The sequence below is a fragment of the Lepisosteus platostomus genome, chromosome 4, assembly GCF_059453375.1.
Source record: "Lepisosteus platostomus isolate fLepPlt1 chromosome 4, fLepPlt1.hap1, whole genome shotgun sequence".
In the NCBI taxonomy this organism is placed as follows: domain Eukaryota; kingdom Metazoa; phylum Chordata; class Actinopteri; order Semionotiformes; family Lepisosteidae; genus Lepisosteus; species Lepisosteus platostomus.
Window position 1 is genome coordinate 63,460,587 of NC_142614.1, and position 19,495 is coordinate 63,480,081.

Genomic DNA, 19,495 nt, shown 5'->3' on the forward strand with positions numbered 1-19,495 from the left:
GTTCCAATGTCAATTTTGAATTCTGTCTTTCCTAACTTTTCTGTCTATAACCTTATCTATTAAGACATACAGCTTGTTTCTTTGTGAGTGGCTTTCTAACAATGTACTGTAGTCATGGCTGTGCCTGCCTGCACCAGGGCAAATTCAAAATTCTTTAAATTTGCTTACTTTAAAAGTGCAGCTGCCTAAACAATAATGAGTAGTTCTTACCATTAAAGGTAGATCATGTGAAAATATTGCTTAAATATTGTAATGAAAAAATACTCTTCTTAAATATAATATGCAGAGGCAGATAAAAGAAAAGAACCAGTTTATGAAGAATATATTTTTTTATTTTTAATGACCCGTGTGAACAGAAATATAAGAATTAAAACAAAGAGACCACACCCCCTTATTTCATTATACTCCACATTAACAATAAAACAATGCAATTAATTTATGTTTTAACAATTACAAAATAATTGTTAAATTTCTGTAAAAAATAAATTATTCAGGTTTATGTTACATGGTTTCAAGATCAACATATTAACATTGACTCTCTTTGACCAAAATTGGAAACAATTCTCTTTTTCCAAATTATTTCAAAAAAGGGATGAAATGTCTTCATCTCTTACACAGTAGTTTCTGTCCTTTGCATTATTCTTGAGACAATACAGTGTGTGAGGGTTTTCTCTTCCTGTTTGTACCTGTACGACAGTCAGAAAACTGCATTAAACAAGGTTCAAAACAATAGTACAGAAAGTTTCTATTATTACTGTATACAGTAAGAGCTTCATTTCAAAAACTCACTTTATTTTTATCTTTTGTATCTCTCTGCTTTCCTCCTCATTTAACTTCTGCAAAAATCCTTGCAGAATCGGCAGTTCAAAATTAAGATACTGTGCCACCTGAAACAGAGAGAAAAGGCGGTTGACATTAATCAAGTTACCTGAAAATAATGGGCTAAAATAAAATACATAATAAAAAAATGAAAAGAAGTGCACTTTTATTACTGCAACAGCACACGGTGATACTTTCACCAAATAGTTGTGATTTATCCCTTGAAAATGCTTGAAAAGAAACACAACACTGTAATAGTTCAGGTAAGTAGCTATGTCAGCATGCGTAGGCTGCAAAGGAACAAGTAATAGATTTATTCCATGCTGAAAAGTGAAGAAAGAAAACAACGTTTGGAGCCTTCTTCAGGTGTCAGCCGAAACATTGTGTTTTCTTTCTTCTCTTTTCAGCATGGAATAAACCTATTACTTGTTACAATACTGTAATTGCAGCTTGAAAAAATACAACCACTGCAAATGTCAAAATAAAATAATATTTTAATTGTACAAAAATATAATAAAAATACAATTAAGTTGTTTTATGACACCATGAAGGTTAAAATATTTTGCTTAGTTCAGTTCATCAATGCAATAAGCAGGAAAACCAACTACAGTCTATACAGGTATGGATTGGCTATGATGTGATGAACACATGCAGGGGTCACTGATGTCTGGTGTAGCAGTGCGTGAGTGATTGCACTGTGGTTTCACTGGCTTCAACCGAGCTATTCCGATAAGGAGGTAAGAGAGCCGGTGTGAAATTACTTGGTCGGAATATATTTTAAGGAAGTAATACGAGAGCTAATGCTCTATAGAAAGTAAATGTAAATAAAACATAAGGCCCCAAAGCCATACTAGAGTGGTTTAACAGAACTCAACAAGAAGAACATTCTTTAAAATCTTTGACTGGCTAAGTCAAAGTCCCAACTCAAGTAAAATTGCTGTGAGTAAGATCACTTTATTAGCCAAATTCAATTTCTTGCATTAGGAATTTGTCTTTTCACATACCCCAGCTTTGTTTCCCATTAGACACATAGGCACACAGACGGGGAGAGAGAAGCTTGGGGTCAGAGCGCAGGGTCAACCATTTATACGGCGGCCAATGGAGCAGTTGGGGTTAAGGGCCTTGCTCGGGGGCCCAATGGAGTAGGACTCCTCTGACAGCTGTGGGTAAATAGCACTCAGCAGAGCTGCTTAGGTGAAGTTCTGTGATGAACGCCCAAACAGGTGAATGCACATCTCTTATATTGGGCTCTTAATTGGTAGCGCAGGTGTTCCCGATGGGGAGCCCTCTATTCTTACGTGGCTGTGCTGGAGGAAAGCTAAAGAGTGGTATTGCAGACTTCCTGGGCCCTCTGTTGGTGACCAGCAATAACGAAGGACAAGATTTATCTGCTGTGTCACACTAGTAATGAGGGTGACCGCTTTGTGTTCTGACACTAGCATGCAAAGCTATTGGTAGTAACTGACATAGCCCTAGACAGGGCTTGTGGGAGAGTTGTCCAATGGTGCTGCAGCATTTCTTGTGGATTCTAGTTGAGGAAGTTCGTGTCAAGGAAAGCCCCACAGGTGCTCAGTTAGGTTCCTATCAAATAATCTGAAGGCCGATACAACACTTGAATTTTTGAGCGCATGAAGGAATGACTGTGCAATCCTGGCTGAGTGGGGCAGAGCATTGACATGTTGGAAAAAGAGTTAACTGTACCAGATGGGTTACATTAACAGCACAGAGAGCAAGGTTCTGGTTCATGATACAGTAATTACACGTGTACTATCTTAAATTGTTTCTACTCAATTTGAATTGGGTATCACCATTACCATGCATTAAATTAAGGAGTTCAACCATTAATTTGCAATATACTGTACCATAACTGATTATTGTAGAGAGGAACCAGGCTCTTGTGCAGGTGAATGCTGCTACATTTCATCAGTTTCTTGACTACATTTCAGCAAAAACTCAGAAGCACAATAAAAAGAAAACAAAAATATGTTTGTAACACATCAGTTAGATCAGTAATGATAGTCCTCCCACACAGGCATCTTTTCTCGTGTCTTCACATTCTCTTGCTAGTGCTCTTGCGATAGTCTTCTCAGGCTGTGTAACTTGCTTATTTGACTTTACACTCTGGATTATCCCTGTGTTTTGCCTGTGTTTGACTGTGCTTCGATCCATCCTGTTTTGACTACAGTCTGTCTTTTGTGCTTACATTCCTGGCTTGTTTCCACAACTTCTCTTACAGATTCTTTGCTCTGTGTCAACCGGGCTTGCTCACTCAGCTACGGCTTTGAACTATCCTTTCAGATCATCCTTTGTGCCTTCAGCCTGAGTTTCCTTGGTTTGTACCCCTGCTTATGTGACTACGATTTCAGACTGTGTTTTGGTATGTTTTTCGCCCGAGAGTGTACTGTCTGCTCAGCCTCTGCTCCTGCAAGTGGATTCAACTTCCTGTCTCAAAACCATTGCATTTCATCAGGTGCTGCGGTGCTAAAATTCCTTTTTGTTAACTTCTGTAAGTTCCAACAGGTTGGTTGGGGGAATCAAAGATGGACAGCAATTTTCAAGTCTTGTGACAGATTTTCAACCGGACTCAAGTTGGGACTTTGACTTAGCCAGTAAAAGATTTTAGACTCTTGCTGAGTTCTGTTAAGCCACTCCAGTATAGTTTTGAGGCCTAATGTTTTAGATCATTGTTCTTCAGCAGTCTGTGCTGTAAGATCTTGCAAATTGCTCAATCCTGACAAGCTGCAAAGCAGCATCATAACACAATACCATCACCTTGAAAGTATGGGATTATATTAATTACGTAATGGATTTGCATCAGACAAAACATTTAGACCAAAAAATCACATTTTGTCTCTTCTGACCACAAATCCTTTTGCCATGTGTGGCAGGCTGGCTTCAGAAAAGCTGCAATGATAGCCAGTCTGCTACTAGAGGCAGATATAAAGCCTTTAATTACTTGTAAATATCTACACAAGGGGTAATTGTCGTAATTATTGGTTAAATGATAAAGGGTTTCGAAATTCAAAGTTTGCATGGGTGTAATTTTTCTTTTGTTTGCGCTGAAAGAGCAAATAATAAAGCTTGCTTTATTTCACCTTGTGGCCATCTTGTGAGTTTTTGTGTGAGCAGATCCTTGAGATCACTTTGCTTGAAGTTAGGGTCTGTCACACCATGGTCGCAGCATCACTTAAATGCTTTGCAGTAAACATTATGCAAGGTTTAAGATGGGTTTTCTTCTATTATGACTTCCTTCAGCTTTGCAAAGAGACTGGGATACTGTTGATTCATGGATATTGTCTCCACTCTCAGGCACTGAGCTTTGCACCTAATTAAAAATTGTTGTTGGCCTCATAGTGACATCTGTAACCAGAAACTCTGCTATCCGAATGAGTGAGACAGGTACATTTGTTCTTTAATGTGTGTCTGAACACTATAATGATACACAGATGCCAGTAAACACAGTTGTGACTGACTTGACAAAATGTACTGAACTAATTTAGGCTTGTCATAGCAAGGTGGGTGAATACATATGTAATTAACATTTCAGTTTTTGATTTTTCATGTAGATTTTACTGACATATAACCTTTTTCACCCCTAGACCTATTCAGTTTGAGCATAATCATTTTGATTAAAATATGCACTTATACACAAAGGTGTACAGTATATGAAGTTTGCACTTGTAATTTGTAATTCAACAGAAGAGGAAATCCCTGGAGTAGGGTGTATACTTGTGCAAGGCACTGTGTATAGTTAATGTGATTTTTATGTACTTACGTCATTGCTTACTTCTTGCTCATTTCTGTCCACTAAAAATATTTTTGCGATGCTTTCTGAGGGTCCTTGGAGAAGTCTTTCCCACAACGGATAGTCAGAATTGTTTAGTTTCCTCTTCTCTGGTGTATTAATGGAGAAGAAAGGTTATTTGCTTGATAATGAAATTCACAGTAGAATGCATATTCATTAATGATTGTTAGCCAGGTAAAGCAATTTCAGAGGTTTCACACATTCCACCATCTCCACTAACACATCAATAGTTTCCTGTAAACATGCAAATCTCTAAACATAACAGGGCTGTTTAGGGATATGTCCGGAAATAAGGGCAATGATTGAAGTATTGAGGATAAGAGTCCAAATTTAAAGAAAGTAGTGTTGTCTGAAAAGGAAATCAGCATTTTTCATCTTATCTAATTGCTCATGATCATATTCTGCATGCTTTCATTCAAAAGGTCAATAGTGAAGTCTACTTTGCTGTAATTAGGTGCTTAGAAGTTTTGTTTCACTCTCTTCTAATGTTTCAGCATATGGTAATTCATACTAAATTAAATATTTCCTTAGATGTTACGAATTTGTAAAGGCAAAAAGGATCCTGGCAAAGATAATGTAAATTAATACATTTTAATGTTTAATTTGTAATTAAAGTAACACTGTTTCTATGGTTTATATCCTTATCCCTGCTAAAGCTTTAGAGACACAATCCATCAATCTTTACCAATTTCACCAAATCACAGTAACCGTCTTTCTTAATTTTCAGGCAGGTAATGTATATTTCATGAGTAAATCAAACAAATTTAAAAATAGAAATTAACTAAAATAGAAATTAACTAAAGTGTTCTACTTAAAATACTGAATGCTTCATATCAGATTAGATTCCAGTTTTTCCACATATTAAAAACTATTAATAACTAATAGAAACTGGTGGTTTTTATATCAGAATTAGGTTTCATTAAAATGTGATTGCTATCCTGCCATTCCCCAACAAAAGAAAGCTGAAAAAGAAAGAAATAAAATGCTCACCTCCACTTTGATGAATGCAATACAGGGCAAACTCATTTGGATCGTTTTCTATCTGTTACCCACAAAGAAAAATAAATGCTCACATGCAATCTTAATTTTTTTCTTTACATTAAAACTGTTGAACCTTTCTATTAACAGCGTGCCATTTTATGTGTAGATAATGATTAGATTAATGAAGATCCTTATTATTTTTATTCATGCTGGACAGGAAGTACAGCAGGGCCCATAATTGCAATACAATTCTTTGAACTTCAATGTCTCACGTATTGTTAATATTTGAGAAAAAAAATCAGTAAAAACTTGGGTCATTTAATGATAATGCATTGTGTAGACATACTACACCTTTATTTTAGAGTCACTTATTAACCACTGCTACAGAAGAGAAGTGTATGAAAATGGTCTGAAGACAGGCATTTCTGAAGGCACTTCTTTAATGCATATTTTTCAGATTATGAAAAGAGCCACACAATGTCACAAACAGTTCAAACAGAAGTTTGGGTAACAGAGCATTTACTTTTTGAACAATACTGTGTTTACATTTACCTAATTCAAATTTTATTGAATAACAATAAAAAGTGATTTACCTTAAATTTCTGAAGAAGTTGAAGTATAACTTCATCTGTTGTCATTTTGCTGTTTATTCGTACACTGGTTGCGGTCCCAAATGATGGGGTAAATATAGATGTCTAAATAGAAGAGATGGAGCAATGTCAAAGAATGGGGTTTTCATTTTATAGAAAGCTGTGTACAGTGATAAGCATAAGTATTGGGACATTGAAGACAATTTGTCATTTTTGCTGTGTACTAATGAAATCTGAATTTCAGATCAAAAGATTAATATGGGACAAAAGTATAGAATTACAGCTTTTGTTTCTGGGTATTATTTTGCAAGCAGCTTTAATCATGTTAACAATGACATTTGTTGCATTCAATTGTTTAATGTAGTTGTGTTGCTGTGATGATTCTGGGTTGTATTCAGTAGGTGACAGTAATATTGATTGGCCTGTTAAATACTGCAGATTCCAGGAACACTTCCATTTTAATTAGGCGCTTTAAGTGCTTAACAACTTTACTTACCTTATAGTTATAAAAATGACCATTGATGGAGAACCTTTGCTGTTTGTCTTGCTGTCTCTCTGCCGCTGTTCTGGTTTTTACTCTCTTCTTCACCAATGAGGCATCACTCATTGTCCGATACAGGTTAGATTCCTCTTCAATAGCAGCCTGGGCTCTAGGTGGTTTTAATGTACTGCTTACATACTCCTTAGGCCCTTATTTAAGAGAAACAAAAAGTTTTTTGCATTTAAGGTACTGTAGTCATAATACCAAATAAATTTTAGTAGAATTGTTTTTTAATGATGGTTGTACTGTATTTCCTTATACTGTAAATTACATTGTACAGTATATAAAATATTTTTTATATCCATGCAAAATGTAACAACTGATTCATATTAATGCTTTGCTAGATTCTGTCTCCCTCTCCTAAAAGATTTTGAATTAGATCAGAGGTGAGAAACCCTAAATTCACAAATAGAGGAAATTACATTTTTTTAATTATTTTATTACAAATATTATCTATAATTCTTACATTGACATGTTTTACAAAGCAAGCCATTTTTATAGTACTCTTTTGTTATGTTCAATGTTGCAATTGCATTAACCATCTTTTTAAACTTATTATTTTACAAAAGGCAGTTTGGAAGTCAGCTAGCTGACAATTATTATTTACAAGCACGTTGCTTCATGTAAACCATTTCTTAGCTCTAAGCTTGGCCTTTTCTCTCTTTCGGGTTGGCAGTCAGCTTTACTACTCAAGGATACTTTATTGCCAACAAGCAGTGGTTAGATTGCTGGAAGATACCGGTATTGTGGTTTGTAGATGCTTCAGGAGTGTCTTGCCTTGTTTCTTCCATCTCATCAATTTGATGAAGATCATCAAATTCCCCCCATCGAGTCATACCTCTAAAAGACAATTTAAACCTTAGAAACAAGTTATGTTACCACAGTGCTTGGCAACCTTAGCTGTAATGCTGATATGTTCTACAAAGAACAAAACAGAACAGCCTCATTACCTCTTAAAGAAGTCATAAGTCAGCATGTTAAATATAATTAATATTCTCTTATCACAACTTATTAGTCCCTCTTACATTACAACAATATGAATTATATAACAATTTGGAAGGGCAGAAAATGTCATTTTCCCAGTATCTATGATACCCTTCTTAATGATTTTGTTAGATGGTTTTATGACTGATATGGTTGATAGTAAGTCTGTGAAATATAATACATTTAATATGCACCTTGTATAATGTTGACTACCATGTGTGATAAAATGTATTCATTTCAAGGAAAGAAACTATGTCACTATGTTAAAAGATTATTCATATTGTTATGGCTACTGAAGCGTCTCAGGATCTAGAAATGATGATAGAAAACTGTGTTTGCAGAGCTGCACTTGGCTTCAGAGACATTAGATCTAAAGCAATCGTTGTTAATTAAATTCCTTTTAAATCATTAAAAGTCTTCATCAGTGAGAAACCGACACAAGAAAAAGACTAAGAGACAGAAGCATGTGAAAGGTGAGGATGTACTTTAAATCAACCTTAAAGACCAGACTCGGGGTATTGGAACCTTGTTATGAAAGCTTGCCATTCTTTTTATTTTAGGAAACTGTTATTTTCTTTATAAAGACTCCCAAGGTTAAAAATGTTCTCCTTCAGTTAATAGATGCATTTTTTTGGAATAGGTACAGTAGGTACAGTAGGTCCCATCCACTTTGGAGACATTAAGCACTGGGTTGTATTCTGTTCTATTTAGGACACAGGTTTATCTCTTACAGTATGTTGGCCTGTTAGGCATTACATAGGATTTTTGACTACTGGGTAGCAGTCTGGGTTTTTCTGGTTGGTCAGGACATACTGTAGGCCTGAGACATATTGTTTTTAAAAAAGCTATGCTGTTCTGTTGTGTGTTATTGTCTTTGTTAATATTTGTATATTCTAGTTTACCTGATCTATTACTCTATCACCGGAGCTGTACCAGGAAATAACTATATGAACCTTTCGGGTATATTCTTGGCATATCTGTAACAATTTAGGGGGTTACAATTGTTATTTTAATTACCAATTTTCCCCACTCGATATTCTCTAATTTTCATAACTCCCATATTTGTAACAATATGGTGGTTAATTACAACACACAGTGTAATATTATAATATTAAGTGTGAACATTAAACAAAAAATGTTTAGTGCTTAGAAACCACTAGTTTATCGATCATACTAGTGTTCAAATGTATTTGGTCTAGGCATTTTTTACAAACCGTTTTCCCTCTTGGTAAAAACAATTTTACATTTTATTCAACATTGACTTTTGCCAAGAAGATTTCTTAAACTTCATAGCAACTTCGACATAAACTAACAGCCACAAAAGCAAATCTGAAAAGACCTGTTACACTTGTATGTGATTGATGTTGTCCAGTAGAGCTAGTATGAATCAAAAATCATTTTGTTTTTGTCCTTATATTTTTATATATTTAATGATTAATTGTGTAATTTAAAAATATACTATTTTTTGTGGAGCGTTGTTGCTTTAAGAAAGCTGACACTTAGCTACTGTAAGTGGGGGTGTGGCGATCATTTGATTCCGTTTTTTTTTTGCTACTGTGAAAATAAGATTTTTATATGGTTATTTTTTTTCTTTCAAACAATTCACGGATTTACTTATAAAAGCCGTTGTAATTCCTCTCACGTTTTTAATTTAATCTTAGTTTTGATTCACGTTGCTTCCTGTGTTTCACGCCCTCATCTTGTGTAGTTGCGGAGAAATGGTTAGTTTAGTCAAATACTGTATATTTGCACTAACAACACTTAATTACTGTATATAGTTAATACTTTAAAATTGATTTATTGCTCTACACGAGTAAACGGTGACAGTGTCATTAGAGAGCTGGATTGAAAAGGTTCAGACACAATAATATATTACAGAGGTAAATTCCCATGGATGTTTAGTTTCACTTTCAGTGAAACTTGATAAAACTGATTCAAACTAATGAATTTTTTGCAGGCATTTATTTATATTTGCAACACGTTTTCATATTAGAAAATAATATGTTACATTTAACGTTTAAAACGGACAGCCAGCTGTGTGGTAGTATCCACCATACTGTATATTTGGTGTTCTCTGTGTTTAAACATTTTCATGTGGTAGTGGTCTTTTTGTGTGAAAATGAATACAACTAATTTTAATAATATTATTTTTCCATGTGGAAAGACAGTTTGCATCCACTCAACAAAATAAATTCCAAAGCAATTCATGTGGTTCTGGAAAAAGTACAAATATATTTAGATGTGTACTATATATTGCAGTCAGCCACCTAATGAAGTACTATTTTCAGACACTGCGATTGAACTTCACCCATCACCTACAGTATTTACTCTGAAACCTGTCTGATCTGAATGAAAACCTTGTTGCATTTCAGTTTCCTTTTCTTCTGTATTCCTTTAGTTTAATTCTCACTGTTCATATTAATTAATATATTTCATACCACAATAGAAATAAAATGTACACATTAATGTGTTAAACCTCCAATTTACATCACAAATTAGACTAAATTTCCGGGTAGGTGCAGCACTATATTCTGCATTTTAAAGCAAGGCAATTAAAGATCTGGTGAGGTGAAGAGGCCCTATTACACTGTGAACAAGCAGCCCTGTGAATACATCTCTATTAATTCAACAGAAATATTGCTCTCGACCTCGAGAGGGTTTTGCTGGCAAATACTACTTATTTGTTTACTCTGCATGCAGATCACATTGGAACATTTCTGCAGTGAGATGTCCAGTGCCCAATCCGTACTTATTAGCTTGTACATTGCATTACGTTATTCATGTAGCAATTCACACAAACTCTCACTCTTGCTGGTGGTGAGACCAGGGGTTTGCGGCAACATGTGGACTATATTGAGGTGCTTAATTCGGAATTTGTAAAATTTTGCAATACCGTCAATTATTCTATTTTGTTACTGAGATTTAATAACTGGTCTAAGAAACTGGGACACAGTTCTCCTTTAAATGTTTCAAGTCAGATTTCAACTTGCTTTTAAAATCCTTCTGCTTACATTCAAGGCTGTACTGTACATAATGTCTCGGCAGTATCTAGCTGATACGTTATCTTTTTTCTTTCCTCCATGCACCCTTCACACAGTGGAATCTGCTACAGTATGTTACAGTATGTGTTCCCACTATTCCTTGATCCTCTAAGTGCCGGGGTCTATTGCTGCAAAATTCCTCCCTGAGCTTTTACAGTCAGACTTACCTAAAGATCCCCTTAATTCAATTGGTGCAGCAATTTCTCACTTCTCTGCCTGATCTTGAACATAAAGAAAACGAAAGAGCTAATAGTGGACTTTCGGAGACACAGGCCACACACTCACAGCCCACTCAGTATTGATGGAACGGAAGTGGAAACAGTCACCAGCTTTTTGTTTTTGGGAATTCACATCTCTAAAGATCTAACCTGGACTGTGAACACTGACTCTATCATGAAGAAGGCTCAGCAGCGCCTTTATTTCTTGAGGTGCCTCAAGCGATGGGGGATGCCAATACATGTGTTGGTGAACTTCTACCGCTGCACTATCGAGAGCGTCCTCACCAACGGGATCACCGTGTGGTATGGCAACACCTCTTCGCGAGAAAGAAAGGCACTGCAGAGAATGGTCAATATGGCCCAGAAGATCATCGGCTGCGGTCTCACCGAGATTAAACAGCTCTATGAGGACCGCTGCCGTGGTAGAATTCTGGCCATCACAGAGGACAGTCACCACCCAGGGCATGAGCTCTTCACCCCACTGCCCTCAGGCAAGAGATATAAGAGCATACGGACACTTACCACTAGATTCTTCAATAGCTTCTATCCACAAGCAGTGAGAATGGCGAACACATTTAGCCATCCCCCTCGGACCACACCTACACCATCACCATCTACCTCATTGTAATTTATTTATTGTACGTCTCCAGTCATTGTTTACACGTCTGTATTGTTTACATTCAAACTGTCTGCATGTTTACTTGCACATTGTCTATTGTTTGTTTGTACATTGTCTTGATGCACTGTTTGCACCTTGTTTTGTTTTTTACACTTGTTTTACAATCGAGAGACTTTCTGTAAGTAAGAATTCCATTGTACCAGTACCGGTTACATATGGCAATAAAGTTAAAGTTCAAGTTCAAGTTCTCCTGCAGAGTGGGGTGGCTGCTGTGTCACCAGGAAAAATAAGAAATATACATACCTTTTGCCTCCAAGTGGACTAGTAGCATCTGGTGATCTTAGAGTTGCATAGGAGAGCACTTGCTTCTCATCTTGTATTTTAAGTCGAATAGGCCGTTGCACACCCCAGGATATGATTAGGAGCCCCTCAACAACTACTTCTCCTCCTTCCTTTTATAAAAAACAAAAATTGTATTATGCCTTAGATTTTTCTGCCTTCTGGCGTCTCATAGCATTTCTAAGATGTTGATGATGATCAGAATAATCACCTTTCCTGTATACACATCTGTGAACTGTGTATTAGGCAACACATAAAAAGGAAAACAATACAAGAAGTCAATGAATAAAATACTTTAAGCTTGGTTTTAATGTACTGGGGATGATACAATTCCTTACAACTAAGGTTGCTGCTGGAAGAGGTGTTAGTGGGGCCAGCAGGGGGTGCTCACCCCGCGGTCCATGTGGGTCCTAATGCCCCAGTATAGTGACGGGGACACTATACTGTAAACAGGCGCCGTCTTTCGGATGAGACGTAAAACCAAGTTCCTGACTCTCTGTGGTCATTAAAAATCCCAGGGCGTTTCTCAAAAAGAGTAGGGGTGTAACCCCGGCGTCCTGGCCAAAGTTCCCATTGGCCCTTACCAATCATGGCCTCCTAATAATCCCCCTCTATGAATTGGCTACATTACTCTGCTCTCCTCCCCACTGATAGCTGATGTGTGGTGAGCGTTCTGGTGCACTGTGGCTGCCGTCGCTTCATCCAGGTGGATGCTGTACATTGGGGAGGGGAGTCCCCATTACTTGTAAAGCGCTTTGAGTGGAGTGTCCAGAAAAGCGCTATACTGTATAAGTGTAAGCAATTATAAAATTATAAATTATTATGCATTTACAGAAAGCACCCAATGTATTGCATATTTACCATTCTAACCCAATATTTAACCTCTTTGAGGCTGGTGTACAGAGTAAAATAAAGTACTAGGAGCATGGACTTTGAGTTACAATGTAGTGTGAGGTAATGTACAGTACTAGCTTAGTGAGGTAAGGAGGCATTAAATAATTCTAGTAGTAACAGAATTTGAAATTCTCAGTTCAAAAGAGAGCCAGTGCACACAGTACTGTAGATGCTAAAATGGATGTAATGTATGATTTCTTTGTTCTAGTCAAAGCCAAAGTAGCTGAGTTCTGCACATACTTCTACCTATTGGACAATATTCTTAGCTACACTATTACAGTATTACAGTAATAGACATTAGGAGAATAAAGATATGTATTAAGTTAAAAGAAACATCACTCATAGTAAAGAATGAGTTTACGTTCATTATAAATTACAGTAAATTACCAAAACAAAAAAAACTAATGTTCTGACAGTACTGCCATTCACATTAGCTTGATAAGATGTGAATTATATTTAAATAGGATTGATGGCTATATGTCAACTACAATTTATCTACAGAACCCAATAGCACAGAAATGGCAACACACAAAGAGAAGGGGCCTTTTGGCCATTGAGCATCAGAATTTTCACCCTCTTATTTAAGTATCTTATCCAGCTGCTTTTTTTAAAGAAGCCAGAATAAACCTTAAATATTATTTTCTTTAATCTTTCAGTGTAGGACATTGCTTTAAATCTTAAAATGTATCTGCATAGTCTACAGTGGATGGGTTCCAGGCACTAAACTCAACTAAGAGTGATCAAATCAGTTTCCTGGTCTGACCACTTGGACTTGACAGTTGGACTTGACAGTTCAGCAATATGAAAATCCTAACACATAGAAACACTTACTTAGACTGATTAAAAATTAAGAGATTTTGAAGCCACAGCATTTTTGCAACCACATATTAGTAAAGTTGGACATGTTCAAGATCGCTGAATTAAGGAAGCAATGTGCCTATGCCACAATATAATTTTGCAAAAGATCACTATAGAGTGGGTCTTGTGTTTGACCTCACTTCGACAATGTCATCACATACAAAGCAATAATACTAAGAAAAAGTGAAGGACATTTGGTACAGCATAAATACTGTATGTAGTCATAAAGGATGAAAATTGTTTCCTAAATTGTAGGTCTTATGATTAAGCTGCAGCACATCAGGGTGAACCTGAATTCTTTTAAAGCATTTAAAACACTAGGAAATTCAGTAGGAGTGCACACACCTATGCGAGATAAACAACAGATTTTTCCAATGTAACATTTTGAATGCCCTAGTGAACTGTAACTGTACAGTTTGATCAAACTATCCACTTACTGGTAATTTCCTGAATATCTGTCTAATTCTGCAAATAAACCATCATACCATTAGTTCAGGTGGGTAGCTGTGTCAGAACACGTTGTGTTTCCTTTCTTCTCTTTTCAGCGTGGAATAAACCTATTACTTGTTCCATCATACCATTAGCTGAAGACTATAAGAAATATATCCTTACCTCATGATAAGATAACTGCAAGTTAGTCTTTTCTTTTAAAAAGCAGTTGTAGGTGTCAAGGAAAGACAGGAATTTGACCCTATGGAAGATAAAACAGAACTATATGTTTTTCTATGCTGACATATAAAATAAACGCATTACTTTTTTAATAAGTGTCCATGACTACAACAAATAAAGTAACTAAAAAAATGTCTCCACACTGTATGTACAATTTCTTGATGGGAATAGTTTGGCTGTCAGTTTGAATAACACGTTTCTTTTTTCACTGAAGAAACTCAAGTTTCCTATCGTTCATAGTGTGCTGAATTTGTTTTTACATAATGTCCTTTAGAGTCCATCTTTTGTAACTTGAATAAAGAATACTTCAATGTAGATGTCACTTTACCATAAACTCTGTAACAGTTACTAAAAGACAACTTTAAGGTTAGGTTTGTTCTGTATAATCTAAAAAATGTTAATATTGGATATTGCTTTCCATGTACTCAAGTTGGAATACAGAACAAAGAAGTAAAGCAAAGAAGCTTGTAGGCTAAAATATTGTAGAAGGTTATTGAAAGAGACTACTGTTCTTTTTTTTTACTTTACTGTAGAAGCTCTCATCATTTATTTCATGCATAGTACCAGTTACAGGTTGAATAGATTTAGTGTGCATTATGAATGATACTACTATCATTAAAACGCACTTTGTTTAAATTGTCTTGCACTCAGAGGCGTAAAGCTGATGATTCACATTCAGCAAAACAGTTGTCCAAAATATGTACATTTTTCCTAGTTAACCAAATACCTGATAACCCAACATACTATCTGCTGCCTTCTAACATTCTCCAAATGCAGTATTCTGTGAATGATAGGCATAAAGAATGCATGAGATCTTTTCCTTCACAAGCTGATAGCCTTTGCCCAACAAACAAAAGAGGGAATTTCACAAGAGTATTGTGGTCACGAGGAGATGAACACTACAGAGAGTAAATCCAAATGTAGAATACATTGTGTTTGCTATAGATCAAAGATGCAGTCTTTTCTTGTTGCTACTTGACACGCAAAGGGTGTTTCCAGTTTTTCTGGAATGCAGCTGCCACTTCACAACTGAATCAATAATTACCACACTTAGCATAAGAACATAAGGTAAACTACAACAAGAGGAGACTATTCTGCCCACTTACAGTGGCTCATTTGGTTCATTCTAGCTCAAGACATTTACTGAAGGAAGCTAGGATATTGGCTTTAGCTTGACATCTATTTGAATACTGATTATAAGCATAATTATGGTTAATTACAGTTTGTTGTCAAATGTATTAGGTTATATTTTGTGTGATATGATCAGGGCGTCCTACTATCCAACCAAGAGTACAGGCTCTAAATAACATTAAGAATGAGCATTTTTTAGAGGAAGATTGGGATGAGACTGTGATTTAATGTTTTACATATAAATGCAAGAGTATGTTTTATTCACTGCTTCTTGGTTGTGTTTTTATTTTGTTTGGTCATTTTCCAAATTTCCCTGCAGTTCATTTTTCTAAAATGCTCCAATATTTTTGACAATATGTGTGATGATCTGTCTTTTAACAAATAACAAAATAATAAAGTTTCAATACTTAGTGGAGGTGTACCTCTGACTGTATGACTTGGTTAAAAAAGTGTTACAGTATATCTTTAAAGATTTTATCTGTGTTTTAGACTGCAGATCGCACTATCAATATGGACTTTTAAATTAACTGATGGTAAAATAGTTAACAAAATTAACAAAATGCATGATAAAATTACTACGGAAATGAATAGCTGGGTGTATGTCAAAAGGAATTGCATTTAAGTGTATACTGCTTTGGATGTCTCTCTTGTGATCTTTTCTTCCTACAGTACATTCCCATTGAATGTGGCATGATTAAATTGTCAGATTGAGCTACCTGGAAATGGATCTCTTGTTCCCGATGTGGACAGGAGACGATGGCTGGTCAAGATTCATTGTAGTTAATCCTGCAAACCAAAATGGTAAGACCCTTTGTAAGACAAAAAAAAATAATCAGTTAACACTGTTAAGTGCATAACGATTCACAAGCTCCTTAATAGTCCAAATGTCAGTTCTGTTCATGTTCTTTCTGACATTGTGTTATAAGACTCACATATTTTCTTTTGAATCCTTAAAATATCGATCATGTAACAGTTTCTCATATGGTGTTAAATGAGTGTTGTTGTGTATGTGCTGTAAATTGTTATAAGATAGCCTAGTGTTCTTTTGCAACAAGGAGGAATATACAGAGATTTAAATGTACTGTAGGTGTAATACTCCTTTCCACATGGTGGGCCAAATGACAGTCATATATTATGTCTGTCCAGTGTGGTTACATTTAATCAAATCATGAAACAAAGTGAGAAATGGTTATCTCCCCAGATCACTGTAAATTGTTGAGGCACTGGGGGGTATCAGGAGTAATAAATTATAGCAGATATACCACATTTGTAGTGATTTTGGATCATTTAAAACTTGTAAACTGTACAAAAAAATGAAAGGAATACTTAAATGGGATGTAGAAAATACACTATTGGTTATTCCAGTTCTGTTGGGTATAACAAAAATTATGATGATTCTAAGTTTTTTTTAAACAGAATGTGTTTTTTTTTATATTGAATACAGACATCCAGAACAATTTTAATTTAAGTTACATAGGAGCCATATTTGTGGTATTGCAAACTATGTAGGGACAGCAATGCCACAGGTTCCCTATTGTTGATTTAAAATGCCTAAATGCTTTTACTCAGTGTTGTTATTTGAGTTAACATAAATAACAATGTCCCTTAGTCTTTAGCTTAAATAAATGTCCCATAAACACTTTCAGTTCCTCTTTCCATCCTTAAAGGCTGTTCTGTTGATCACATCATAGTTACTGAAACCGAGCACACTTACTAAATGTAACAAAGTCTTCTGGAGTACAAACACACCCACATTTCAGATAAAATAACTTTTTGGGCATTCAGCATCCCAGCCCTGTCTAGGAATGTCAATTTTTAACCTTTTGGTCAAGTCAAAACATGCACTTTCCTGTACCAAATTTACAAATTGAAATATTTGAAATATAATTATCTACAAACAACCATTTCATTGAATCACATGCTTTGATTTTTTCTGCATTTTAAAACATTTGTAAGTACTTAGTATGCCTAACTCAAGTAGAGACACACTTTGTGAAGAATCTATAGCATATACAGTAGATATAGCATGTCTATAGGTCTTTAAAGTACAGTTTAATGCTGTTTCAGAAGTGAAAAGAAATAAAAAACAAACAACAACCAGGGAACAACCCATTCATGTCAGGTGTCTACGAAGCTCCATTGACAGGGAGAACATACAATAAGTTCATTTAGCATTTTATCAAAAAAATATATTATCTGAAGTAAAAAACTTATCAACACCCGGAAACTTTTTAAGTACAGCCAAAATCAGACAGAAAACATCAATTGTGATGCAAATGTTTTGAGACTAGTGTTATTTGTTTCTAGCAACTGACATTTTATCTTTGCTACATATGCAAACCTACAGCAAGAGACATTTTAAAAGGTCACCAGTACTAGTCCATAATTTTGCAAGATTTGTTAATTGCCATCTGTGTATAAATGAGTGTACAATAACAATAGAACATCTATTACGATAATTATTCTACATTATTCTATTGTGTGGTTGTAGTAAATTCTGCATCAAATATTGAGAAACTGTTATTACAGTTCAATGTCACATACAGTAAAGGTTTTCAAACATAAACATGGAATGAAAATGTGAAGTTTTGTCTCTGGAAATTTAAAGCCACTTTTCATTATTCTGAGTATGGTACCATAACAAGCCTAGTTTACCCACTCAAATATATAGCCAGGGGCTACATTCCTTTAAGTTATTGAACCACACCCATTTCTAACTAGAATATTTCACTAATCTGGATGACCAGATCCAATACATTTAAATAGTATTTCTAAGTACCACTCTACAAAAAAGCAATCTGTGTTATGTTGTTATGAAGTATTTAATTTACATATTTTAATCCAGGTGTATTTCTTATGTGCAGTATAATTAAAACAAAGGTATCTGTATTTTCTTCAGTTCTGCAAGAGATCTGTATGATTTGTTTGAGAGATGGTGTGAAATAGAAGATTTTGATCACGAGGTGATTCTGAAATCTACCATGTTTTTTCAGTTCTGTGAATCTTCAGTTTTAATGTTCCCCACAGACTATTGCCAGTGATGGCTTGATGTAAAAATTAAAATGTGAAAAAACTAGAATCACAAACTTCAAAATCAAACCTCAAACTGAGCCACATGTTATTTGAAGCAACTTAATTAGAAAACTGATTCACTTTATGTGTCCATATACTATAAACTGAAAGTAAAATATAAACTTTTCCCTTTACTTCAGTCAACATGAAATGCTTTCCTTGCCTTTGTCACATGATGATTTACCTACAAACATGATGACACATTATTCTTCCACTCCTCTGAAATTAAATCTTACTTTACTCATCGTCTGGTTATAATAGTTAAGTCTCCAAACAGCCAAAAGTTACCATTACCACTGAACAACTTCCACTCACCTTTACTGAATCAAAAGTACTTGTCCAAAGTAGCCTGTATCACATTATTTTTTCTGCTGTAACAGGAAAAAGAGGTCAAAGGAAGTCAACGATTAGCCAGTGTAACTTTTGCCTGAAGCCTCAGATAGATGTTAATTATTAGTGAGCGCAGGACAGACAGTGTTTTGAAGAAGGTGGCAGAAACCTGAGACTGCCTACAGTACCTTGCCACAGTGCATGTTGGGAGTGTTTGCCTTGCTGCTAAGTGGATCCTATATAAACACACCTGTAGTCACACCTTTCACCAGCAGGAGAAGGCAGGTACTTTGTGAATATTAACTGTTTCATCACTGGAACATTTTTCAAATAATCAGTCAATTGCTGAACAACTTACAAAGTATTGTAATATTTGCTAATGTTTAATCAAAATAGAAAGATCACATTTATCAAAAGATCAAAGTATTCTATTTCACATAATCTCCCATGCAAATCATACAAATCTCTTGAAGAACCTGAAGAAAATACAGATAACTTTGTTTTAATTATAAAACACATAAGAAATACATCTGTGAGTTTCACAGACACAGTACACAAAATATTTACACGTTCTAATTAGTTTGGGGATTTAATTAGCAATTGT

At 35.4% G+C, this 19,495-nt stretch overlaps 1 protein-coding gene across 2 annotated transcripts; it reads right to left on the reverse strand.

The window, feature by feature from the left end:
- Positions 1-310: 310 nt before the first annotated feature.
- rassf6 (Ras association domain family member 6) lies at positions 311-19,093 on the reverse strand. Of its 2 annotated transcripts, none has more exons than XM_088630232.1 (11): positions 18,877-19,093; positions 16,206-16,275; positions 14,302-14,380; positions 11,902-12,050; positions 7,476-7,576; positions 6,692-6,885; positions 6,199-6,300; positions 5,615-5,666; positions 4,595-4,713; positions 790-887; positions 311-686 (listed from the first exon to the last, which is right to left on the reverse strand). In XM_088630232.1, exons 2-11 carry the CDS (start codon positions 16,262-16,264, stop codon positions 611-613), a joined length of 1,029 nt encoding a protein of 342 aa, XP_088486358.1. In that variant the 5' UTR covers positions 16,265-16,275; positions 18,877-19,093; the 3' UTR covers positions 311-610. The 2 variants fall into 2 exon arrangements, with proteins under 2 accessions (XP_088486358.1, XP_088486357.1); XM_088630231.1 differs by having other exon boundaries at positions 16,206-16,298.
- Positions 19,094-19,495: the final 402 nt, after the last annotated feature.